At 46.8% G+C, this 11,483-nt stretch overlaps 1 protein-coding gene across 1 annotated transcript; it reads left to right on the top strand.

The window, feature by feature from the left end:
- Positions 1 to 637: 637 nt before the first annotated feature.
- Positions 638 to 4,602, top strand: LOC123445390 (ubiquitin thioesterase otubain-like). Its single transcript, XM_045122365.1, has 9 exons — positions 638 to 1,113; positions 1,215 to 1,262; positions 2,169 to 2,216; positions 2,647 to 2,796; positions 2,887 to 3,006; positions 3,527 to 3,609; positions 3,699 to 3,754; positions 3,831 to 3,934; positions 4,024 to 4,602. Exons 1-9 carry the CDS (start codon positions 649 to 651, stop codon positions 4,270 to 4,272), a joined length of 1,323 nt encoding a protein of 440 aa, XP_044978300.1. The 5' UTR covers positions 638 to 648; the 3' UTR covers positions 4,273 to 4,602.
- Positions 4,603 to 11,483: the final 6,881 nt, after the last annotated feature.

The following is an 11,483-nucleotide window of genomic DNA, read 5'->3' as shown; positions in this document are numbered from 1 at the left end:
TTGACAGAACTTTGATGAAAAATTTACGAAACTTTTTTAAGCCACGCGCAATATTAAAGAATGTATTTATGGTAAACTCAAATGAAAAAAATTCAAACTAATTCAAATATAGTCAACATTGGTCTTGTTGTAAAGGTCTTTACTCCATAAGTTCAAATATATATATATATATATATATATATATATATATATATATATATATTTTGAAATATTGATTTAGAAGATATAAACTTTTTAAGTTTACAAAGGGATAATAGAATGATTGATTTGTTTGGGAAAGAGAAGAGAAAGGTACATAAAGCCTGTTGATATGACATGCATGTAGAAATGTTGATTTGACATGCATGTAGGATGGGTGGACACGATATGGGTTACGCGTACAATGAGTTAGACAAAATCCACATCCAGAACGAAAACATTTGTACGTGATGAATTTTATACTGCAAATTGTAAAACAACCTATATTTTAATACAGAGGAAGTAGTTCATAATGAAAACTCTAAAAAGCGTGTATACATTCATACCGTACCACCTTTGTAAACAACTGCCAAGCTTTCTCCAGATTGCCACCCGCGCCCACGGCATATTTCTTTCCCACGCCCCTCACATTATCCCAATTGTCACGAGGGTCCTTCCCGCAGCAGCGTAATGCGCCAAGGTTCTCCCGCCGCGATGGGGTCCGGTTCAGGGACAGCAGAACCGGCCCATGGGCAGCACGGCAACTCCTCCTCCTCCGCCGCCTCCGCCTCCCCGAGCGCCGTGGAGGCCGATGCCTCCTCCCCCTCCTCGCCGCCGCCTCTCCCCCCTGCAGCGCCCCTCGAGCGGCCCCAGGAAGAGCGGGACCGCGAGCAGGCCGGAGGCTCCTGCTCCGCTACGGCGGCGGGGGCGGGCAAGATTCTCGCTTCCCCACCCCCAGTTCCTTCTTCGGAGCCTTCATCTCCGAGCTCCTCGAGCAGCAGCCCCGACGGCGCCGACGCCGCTGCCGCCGGAGCCGGGGCGTTCGACAGCAGGGCGGTGTTCCAGCGGCTGGTACGGGAGCAGACGGCCATCAAGGAGTCGGGCGGGCCGTCGGCCGAGGGGGCGTGCAGGAAGAAGAAGCCCGAGGAGGCGCAGGTGATGGCGCGTATCTCGCGTTTGCGGCATTCTGCTGTTTCTTGGGGTTCTTGGAGTGTCTGGAGTGCGTTCTTGAGCGTTTCTTGGTTTCTGTTGAGCAGGTGAAATCGTCGCACGCCATAGGGGCGCTCTGGAACAACCTTAGAAAGGTATTATAGCCTGAATCGTGGACCTCCCTTTCTGTTTGGGATGTGGAACTGTGATCTCTAGTTTTGTTGAAAACTTGGGGACGATCCAGAGTAATAGAAGCAGAATCTTGGGCAAATGTTGGGGACAGCTCGAAGTTCTGTAATAGAAGCAGAATCTTGAGCAAATCGTTGTGCTAATTGATTATCCTGTTTAGTGTGATAGCACATATGATTGCAACTGTGAGATGTGGAGAAATATGAGGGTCGTGTCTTGGCAGTGGCTGCTGGTGCTGTGATATTTTTGGCAAGAAATCTCGCAGCAGGAGGAATCTTGGCCAAATGTTGGGAGTAGGTTGGTATTCCGGCAGTACACAGTCGTTGTTGCTTGTGGGTCTTCTCTGAGTCTGGCATCATATTTTGAAGCAAATGGCTATCTTGTCGAAATTGTTGTCTATAAAACGTGGTGAAGTCGTATCCTGATTACTGCAGCCTTTTAGTAACAGAGCCTGAAGTCAAATGTATGAACTTCCTCTGTCAAAAGATTTTGTTATCAGAAAATTTAATCTAGACACTAGTTCAAGACTGCATAACTGTACATAATTTTCTGTAAATCATTTGCCGCTTACATGCAAAATCACTGACTACTTACTCCAGGATTTGGTCGAGAAGTTTCACCATTTGGTCTACTGGGACCTGCAAGTGTCTCAGAAGCCTCAGAATATTGTTCCATGTAAATAGTTGCCAAGAATCAACAAGTTTTGGATGCGCACATTTTGTGGTCTTGCTATTACAGTCTTGTTTGTTAATCCCATTGTTTTTTTTATTCCCTTATTTCTTGTTTTGAAACGCCTGATCTTCATGTTGATTATGTGCAATTGTGTGGCTGTCAGGATGTCTGAACTTTAACTTTGTTTTCTTGTCGAACAGTTTTTTCATGGAGAAGAATGGCACTATTCACAACATGTGAATCATCAGGTTTGACTCCATTTGGCCTTCTGTAATGTTTCAAAGTGGAAGTGCATGAAATATCAGGATCAAAGTTGACTACATGATACTGTGGTTCGTGGTTCCTGTACAATCCAACTGTCCAGAAGGATTATTTTCTCTTTTATAAATACTACATTGTACGTTAACTCTTGGTTGTGACGGTCTGATAAAACCTGAATCGTATCTGTACTGTTGTTGAGTTTATCGGACGTTAATAGATATTGTCCTCTTTTCTTACTGAACACAACCAATCAATATGAATGATGGGATTATACATGCTGGTGGTTTCAAACATTTCCAGAGAACACGAAACCCAAAAATTGGAACAAAAATAAAATCCATCACATTTTAAAATATGTTTTTCACCATGTTCTAGTCACTGTAATTTTAATTCCAGTATTTACACTGTTGATTGCAGACACGTCCCATCGCTGAAGTCAGTAAATATTATTTGGTTCCCGATTTGGCTACGGGACAAGGAGTGGACCATCTTGATGTGTATTCAGAATTTAGACCGGTTTCTGGAGATGGGGAGTGTTTCTACAGGAGCTTCATATTTTCCTACCTTGTAATCGACTAATTGTTCTCCTCTCTTTTCCTTAGTATAGGATATAGGTTTACTTATTTAATTTTCTCTGTCTATGCAAATGTACAACAGGAGCAAGTTCTTGATAGACAGGACACACATGAGGAACACCGTCTCCTTGATGCTGTTAAAAGAGTGTCTTTGCAACATGCAGATCTTAGATGGACCTCTGAATTTCCCAGGAGCTACAGGGTAAGTTCTTGCCTTCTCCAGTTTGTTTTTCCTTAGATAAACATGCCTGTAAGGGTTGATTCTCTTCAGGTTACAGTACACTTCAAGCTGGATCTGGCATCTCACTATCTTTGTTTGTCATTTGCAGGGATGCACAATTTCTTACAGTAGTGGCATGCCATTGCAGTTTTACACTGTTGGCACAAACTCAGATTTGAAGTTTATTGTGATGTTAACAACCTGATCGTAACAATGACCTTAAGAGAAATTTACTTGCAAGAACAACGGCAATATAAGAGGGAAATAATACAATTTTATTCTAGTTTGAGTACTACAACAATGTGCACCTGCTGGTTATTATTATGTAGTCATCTCACTGTTCTGTTCCTATGCTATAGTGTATGCTTAATGACTTCTCAGGCGAGTTGTCTTAGTTGTGTTCTTTCTTATCTTGCTATGGATCAATATTCTGTATGTGTTATTGTACCCTATGGTGTGTAATGATTATCCGCTGAATTATTTGAGTCGCTGATTCTTTCAGGCATTTAAGAAGCTGATTAAGAAAGTAAAGAGATGGAAGAGGCATGGCAGGTGGAAGTGGAACAGCATAACATCAACTAGCAGGTTTTTAATTCGCTTGTTTTCTGCAATTTCATCAAAGCATTGTAGTCGAATGCATTCCACCTCATTGACATAATATATTCCCTTTTTAGCTACCGTAAAGAGAAACTTCTCGAGTTCTTCAGAAGTTACGATACGACGGAAGACAGTGAGAAAAACACCCTTGAACTTATATTTCCTTCTGTTCATCATAATTCATGTTTCTGACACATTTTATTGGTTAGTTCTTACTTTCCTCAGATTAGTAGTAGCTATCTGGATATGCTCGCAGGGGAAGAAGTATGAACTGCGTATACCAGGGCTCGATAAAAATTACAGTCTGAAAGATGTCAGTATCAGCATCTCTCCTCCTCCCTTGCTGGATTTCCACTGCATCCATTCTTCGACATTTTACCTGACCCGTTGCTCTACAAACAGTGGTGCTTTCAGCACGTCACTCCATCTCGTGAGTACGCGGACCATGTTATGATGACGGCCTTGGCCGAAGCGCTTGAGGTACCCCTTAGAGTGGAGCTACTCTCCGGAGGACCTGCTCAGGATATCTACGCTGGTCCTGGTCCTGGAGTTCCCCGCGTGAGTGTGACCCTTCTGTACACGGGCAATCACTACGACGTCCTCTACCCACGCGCTCCTCCTACCGAGAGTTCAAGACAGCAGACTTCCTGAAGAAATCATCCTGCTGTGATTAGAGTTGAAGTCAACAGATTCTGCTGGATATTGCTGAGTTTAGGTGGTAGAGTTAGACAAACTGGGTAGCCATAGCATACACTTAGTTGTGCATTCTTCTTCTTCTATTGGCACAAACTGGCTGCTCCCTTGTCTGAAGATTGACAAGGAAGAACTCGTGATGTGCTTTGTCTGAGTTGTTGGCTGGTGTGCTGTGAATCTTCTGTGACCACATTCCAACTTGTTAATTCTGCCCATCTTTAACAGTTCTAATCACATCCATTCCTTGCCTATCCTAATAATGAAGCAGCGTTATTTCCTTGCCTTGCATATACTTGTGCAGCATTATTTCTTTTGTTGGGACATACCGCTGGTGATGAAGACAATTTTTAGTTAGTTCATGTGATTAGTTTATATGCGCTGAACGTCTGTTTGTGATTCTTTCTATCTATGCTGGTTTACCCTTGTGTCTGTACTAGCTTTGTACAAGTGCACCCAAGAGCACAAAATGCAAAAAGAAGAGTTGCCTAAATTTGAGCAGCTGAACATAATACATATGCAGTGACAAGTGATCAGTCATCCTTCAATAATACTCCTTCCGTCCCAAAATATCGATGGTAATTCAAGTAATTCAGTACTTCTTATGTAACTTAATATATGACGTTTTTTGACACTGCCATGGACTCTAAAATCGTCTTATGAAAAGTTACAGAGGGGGTAATTCAAATGATGAGAAGGAACTTTCAACTTGCTTGTACAACTGCATCACCACATAATAATAGATGGTCTCTTGTCCTCTGCTTGAGACAAGATGAGTAGAAAACCTCCTTTCACCAACAGTAGCGGAGATGATCTTGCTAGGACAGTACAGAAAACTGAACATGGCTGGCAGTTACAATGTCTCAACAGGAACACAACGTGGGACCTGACAAGCCGTTCTTCGGCTTACCAGTACAGGTTTCAGTTCTTTATATTATGTTAAATTTGAATACTGGAGGAAGCATAAATTCCTCCAGTTCAATCTTATATTCAGATTGAACGCATGCTGATTGGTAAAATATTATACTAATAAGACCACAAGTTAAAAAAGCAAAATAGTTCTTCAGTTCAAGATAATAGGAACATCACACATCAAAATGGCTTGATAATTTTAGAATAATCAACATGCACAACCGTCACTTCCATAAAAAACAAAGGTGTCGAAAACAGGCGTAGATTTGCACAAAACACGAAACAGTGTGAGCTTCTTGATCATAAATTTATATGCATCAACAAAGATGCTAGTAGGCTTATGGTGGATCTGGTTCATACATATTGCAGTAGAAGAGGTACAAACGTTTAGGACATAAAAAGCATCAGTTCACTCAACAGCCTTCAGCCTTCACATGAACCATCTATTATTCTAGTGTCGGAAAGAAAGTATGTGGAACAAGAGTTTGTTTGAGCTGGAATTTAGTAAGCCTGAGTGACTTGTGATGGAAAGTGGCGACGAACTTGCCATCCATGTCAATCTGAAGTAGTCACTCGGCATATTGGACTAGCACAAGCAACTCACCATCCACAGACATGGCACTACCGCACGCCAACAATTGTCACATTCTCCACACAACGCCTTGATCTCAGTGACCGGCAATCCAATCTTGCACTTGAAGGTCCAGACCCCGCTTCATAGTCCTGCAATACACAGATATCGATGGTATCCGTGGCCGGGCCGGGCTGGCAAAATCTGAGCCTTGTGCGAAACTAAAAAATGAGGCCCTATCTTATTGAAAAAATGAGTTAACGAGCAACTATAGAAACCAGACTAATGTTTTTCATGATAACGCAAATCTGTATTATTGAAACACAAGATAAAAAGGATAAATTAAATTATAAAGTAGCATATATTAATTGAAGATCATGCGTCAATGTTTGGATATTAGACAAACCGGTTGAACTGCTACACTATAATCTTTAACCGAGGAGGTAAATACCAATTTCTAACGAAGTAACGATCCCAAAAGTTAACTAGAAAATACGGAACTAGGAATAGGAACATAAGTTAATCGAAAAGCGGGACTCGTTAAGCATTTGAAGGATAGAGTCGGTCACGGATCGATCCGACGAGGCGACGAATTTGAAATTTGGGAGAGAAAAGTACGAAGGCAACAACGGCAACGGTCTAAATCCAATCGATCTCATGAGACGAAAGCAACGAGACGATCATGTTTCCTATAGCGACGGTACCCTTTTTTAGACTGACATTAGCGTTTCCATATTATCGATCGAGCGGTTTCCTTTTTTTTTTTTGAGAAATATCGATTAAGCACCTGTGCTTGATGGCCTGACTCGGGCCCAACTCCAGCTTTCGATCGACTCAGTCCCAATTCCAGCGAGTATGATTTTTTTGGTAAAATACTGCTCGTTCTATATACAAAATTTGGGGCCCTCCAAAATTGTGGGTCCTGTGCAGGTGGCACATTTGGCACCACAGTTGGCCCGTCCCTGGTCCCCACCTCCTATTTATAACACTGCGCGACAGGGGCCAACCAGCTTTACTTGGGCTGGACGCCCCCGATCAGGGCGTTAGTCAAGGTCCAATGAGCCGTTGGGCCCATTGAAAAAAGAGATCAACCTAACACCTTCCTCTCCGACTTATGAGGGGTGGCAGTTGGCCGGAATCTCTCGGTGTCACCGGTTCCTGGTGGTCGCGCTTCGGGGCCAGATCTATCAGGTTCGGATGGCCTCGTTAACCTACTCCCGATGCTCTTTCATTGTGGCCTCACCCTGGCCACAGTACACCTCGGCCTCGTCTTGCTTTGCATGCGGTGGCCCGATGTGTTGTTGCTACTTTGGACCTTCATATATCGCTTCGCTGCTCTTCGCTACCTGATGGGCTACATTGGTGGTCGGCCGACTTGCACCGGTGGCGAGGTGGAGGTGGCACTACCGAGTGAAAACTTCACCGATGGTGACGGCGGCTGCTACCTTTTTTCCTTCTTGAAGGCGTAGATTTTGGCATTGTTTCCCTTCCCATGCTCTCAGATCCTGAGAGAAATCTCAGACCCGGGGTTCCTCGGGTTAGATGGTGTCGACGTCTCCAAGTCGTTTCCTTCTTGAGAGCATCGTCTTGAATTGTTTCTACTTTTGGTGGGCTCCTCTCTTGCTGCTTCATCTTCAAATTGGCTTTGACCCCAGCTGACCTTTGTCTTGGCGACTCAGCTGGAGCTTGCCTGGACGTCTTGTGGTGGCCTCGACGGCACGTTGCCCTTCAACCTCAGTGGTAGTACGCCGGATATTGCGCCCTTCGATCTCGGTGGCACGTTGCCTTTCCGCTTCGCCGGCGGCACACCGTCGCCGCCGCTCGAACTCCGCTATCCGATACACTTCATTCATGCCATGGATGCTTCTTCGTATGCTTCTACTTTGGCGTCTCCTTTCTGATAGCGTTGTGTCTCTTGGTGGCCCCAGCGACATTTGTGTGGGCATCCTAGGGTGGCCTCGGCGGCACGCTGTCCTTCGACCTCGGTGGTGGTGCACCGGTGTTGCGCCTTTCGGTCTCATCGGCGCAATGTCTTTTGGCTTCTCCGGCGGCACACTGACGTCGTCGCACGAACTTGGCTATCCGACGCCTTTTGTTTGTGCCACTGATGTTTCCCTGCGAACTATTGTCTTGGTGCCTGTCTTTTTCTCCCTAGGCCTTGTTGTGGTTCTATGTCGGTGGTGAACGAGCTGCTCAGCAGAGCTCGCTCTAGTGATGTCGGCCTTCGGGGGTTTCGGTTTGGTTGCTGTAAGAAGACTTCATGCACGAGGAAGGTGATCAATGGTGCGTGAAATTGGTTAACCAATTGGTAAACATTTCCCTTCTGGTTACAAGAAAAGCAGCAAGCTGCAAACAATTCTATTCTATAGCATAAAACTGCAACACTTGAACAGAATATAAAATTTAAAAGATGAACCAATTAGACAAGGAAATTTCCAACAATTCCGACTTAGTTTCTTTCAGCATTCTAGTGTAATTCTGTTGTGTAGCATAAAACTAACGATCGGACAGATTACAAAAATACAAAAGCTCAACCAATTACACAAGGAAACTCTGAACAATTGCGTAGCAGAACACTGCAAGCATAAAACGGCCAATACTAGGAATTGCGTGTCGTGACCCCCACCATCACCAGCTTCCCCATGAGCCTGTGCTTGCTCCCTGTTCTCTCTTCCTTCGCTGCTCCAAAGCGCCATCGACCCATGTTGCCGCGCGAGCTCTTCGCCTCAGAAGAACACCCACCTTGCCCGTCTGTTGGAGATATGCCCTAGAGGCAATCACGTACGATGATATTTTCTATGTGTTTATGAATAAAGATAGTCCCTGGACATTGTTAATGATGTGCATCGACAAGTACGTGACTTGTTTGTAAGACCATGCATTGTATGATGAGTGTCTTAGGGTGTGTTTGGTTGGAGAGATAGGCTAAGGTGGTTGTGGGTATCCCCAACCAGGTGGCTGGGGATAGCCCTTTTTTTTGTTTGGTTGTAAGGGTAGGGTTATCTTTTTTTTGTTTGGTTGGGAGGATGGATCCTGCCGCGCCGGCCTCCTCCCGCGCCGGCCGCGCCCTGCCGCCCCCCGCGCCGGCCGCCTCCCGCGCCCTGCCGCGTCGGCCGCCTTTCGCGTCGGCCGCGCCGCCCGCCCTCCCACGCCGGTCGCGCCGGCCGCCTCCTGCGCCCTCCCGCGTCGGCTGCGCCGGCCGCCTCCCGCGCCGGCCGCCCCAGAGTGGTTGCCATAGCCCGTCCGTTTTTGGCGGTTGGCCACATCCCTTTTTTTGGAGAATATTCCCAGCATCTGGTTGACTCTATCCCTCCTCGCCCCAGATCCAAACACATGGCAACCACAGAAAAAAGTGGTTATCCCTGTCCCTGGAAGGATATCCCTGCAACCAAACACACCCTTAAATGATCCCTAGTCGAAAGGGTTGTGTGGACGCGCAACCAGTTAGACTAACATATGACAAGGTGGATGGTCCGGTCTCATTGACCATGTAGCATTGGATCGATGCTAGCCGGATAATATGGACTCAGAAAGATCTGGTCAGATTCGACGTAGTCGGATCCGAGCCGAGATAAGGTCCGAGTTGGACAAACCCAACTACGAGGCTCAACGATAGGCATTTGTGAGTCTTTAGTATAACATACATTCCATGTCCTAAGACCTGAGTTGTCGCATGTATTTGGGATGGTGACAGACTTGCTTTGGACTGACCAAACGCTACTCCGTGATTGGGTGGTTACAAAGGTAGGTTTCGAACTTGTCCAGACCCATGCTGCGAGACATGGTCGAGCAAGATGGGATTTGCCCCACCGATCAGGAGAGATATACTCTGGGCCCCTCGGGTGATCTGACCTGGATATGCATGGTCATGCCATGAGGATTATGAGATAATCCAAATGTTGGACAAATTCACCGGAACGAGAAAGAGGTTGTGCAGCAACAAGGATGACCACGTCGCCTTGAGCACGACAATGTATATCGTATGACAAAGGGGACAGAAGTAAGAAGTACAGGTTCGCCTAACCAGCTTCGTCAGACACTTGGAGTCAGCACGTATTGCTAGAGAGTGCTACCGACTAGCCGAGTTGGATGTGGTCTGACTCGCGATTAAGTGAACGAGAACCTAAAGGGTCTCACGCTTAAGGGAAGGAACACGTGGGCTTTAGGGTCCGTGCGAGGCCCAAGAGTTGAGTCTGCGCCGGACGCCTATATATAGTGGAGGTGCGGTACACCTATTCTGTTGATCGCTTCGGCACCGTCATTAGGGTTGTGCATGTGTTGCACCTAGCCACCTCCACTCGTCGCCGCCGACCATGTGATCCGGACCTAGTAGTCCGCCGCACGATGTTCCTCCTGCACGCGCGGATACCGTTAGAGGCGGTGCACCTGCGCCGTTCCGGTGAACCTGCACATTGGATCCGGCGACCGACTGTGCGAGGGAGATCGTACGAGGAGGAGACGGACCACGCTGACACGCTACCACATCTACTTCTGCTGCACGACACTACGCATCTAGTGGTAACAATATGTGATCCATCTCTGTAGCATGTTCTTCGTTGTTCTTCACGTAGGAAGTTTTTAATTTGCATACGATGCGTCTATGGTAGAACACAACACTATCCCCATGCCAGAGATCGACGAAATGGCCCGCCACCGCTGACACCTCACATGCTTTGATGGCGGCAGGCCATTTCGTCAGTCTCAAGTCAGATGGTGGAGCTTTGCTCGACACACACCTGAATATCATCCCGAAATCCTGAAATAAATTCAAGAATTATATAAGCATCAGAAATTAAATCCTGGTTGACTGGGATATCACTATCCCTCTAATAAACATCCAACCACAAGATAGTTTGCGCAACCTCCAAGCTAGGCATGTTTAATGGAAAACACTTAAAATAAGCCAACTGATCTCTCCTTTTTGTAAACCGCTCCCTCCGCGTGACACGTGTCCGTCTGCCGACCACACCTCCTCCCCATCTTATCCTCTTCACATGCTTTCTTCTCTCCCTGATCTTATCCTCTGCTCCAGCTGCTTCACGCTCGTTCATTGTGTGCTCCAGCTGCTTCACGCTCGTCCAGTTGCCCGCCGGCTTCGCCGTGGCGAGCACCAAGGTGCGCGACCTGCGGTGCGGCGCCTGCTCGGCCGTGCTCTCCTACTCCTACTACGACCCGGACAAGAATAAGCCCGCCGACGACCAGTGCAGCACGGTCGGCTCCTCACCCGGTGCTGCAAGCCAGAATGGGGGCGCCATGATGCACGCCGTCATTGAGGGTCTGATGCAATGCTCATCAGCGACGAGCCTGCAATGGAGCTTCACGCGGAGCCATCGGTGCTGTGTTGAAGCTACGTCGGAGGTGCAATGGAGCTCGCCGGAGTTGCAGTGGAGCTCGTCGGAGTTGCAGTGAAGCTTCGCCGAAGCAGTCGGTGCTGCGTTGAAGCCCGCCGGGGTTGCAACGGAGCTCGCGCCCCAACGCTGCCGGTGCAGCGTTGGAGCTCTGGTGGAGGTGCAATGACGCTTAGTTGAAGCTTGCCCCGCTCGCTGGTGTTGTGCTGTTGCTGTGATCCAACGGCTATTAGTACACTGATCGTTGTCCGCCTAATTAATCGCCCCTCCGAATTTAACTGCTGGTGTCCGGGGGCCCTGCCCGTTAACTGTCATAAAACAAATCCCGTTGATGTAGCGAA

The sequence above is a fragment of the Hordeum vulgare genome, chromosome 3H (genome assembly GCF_904849725.1).
Source record: "Hordeum vulgare subsp. vulgare chromosome 3H, MorexV3_pseudomolecules_assembly, whole genome shotgun sequence".
NCBI classification, from domain to species: Eukaryota; Viridiplantae; Streptophyta; class Magnoliopsida; order Poales; family Poaceae; genus Hordeum; species Hordeum vulgare.
Note: the sequence above shows the minus strand (reverse complement) of the source record. Positions and strands in the feature narration are given on the sequence as shown.

What these genes read in the sequence shown, in the direction of transcription:
- LOC123445390 (XM_045122365.1), top strand. Translation starts at nt 649, where the DNA reads ATGCGCCAAGGTTCTCCCGCCGCGATGGGGTCCGGTTCAGGGACAGCA. An exon ending in AGAAGCCCGAGGAGGCGCAG is followed by an intron (nt 1,114 to 1,214) that starts GTGATGGCGCGT and finishes TCTGTTGAGCAG; the next exon opens with GTGAAATCGTCGCACGCCAT. An exon ending in TTACGATACGACGGAAGACA is followed by an intron (nt 3,755 to 3,830) that starts GTGAGAAAAACA and finishes TTTATTGGTTAG; the next exon opens with TTCTTACTTTCCTCAGATTA.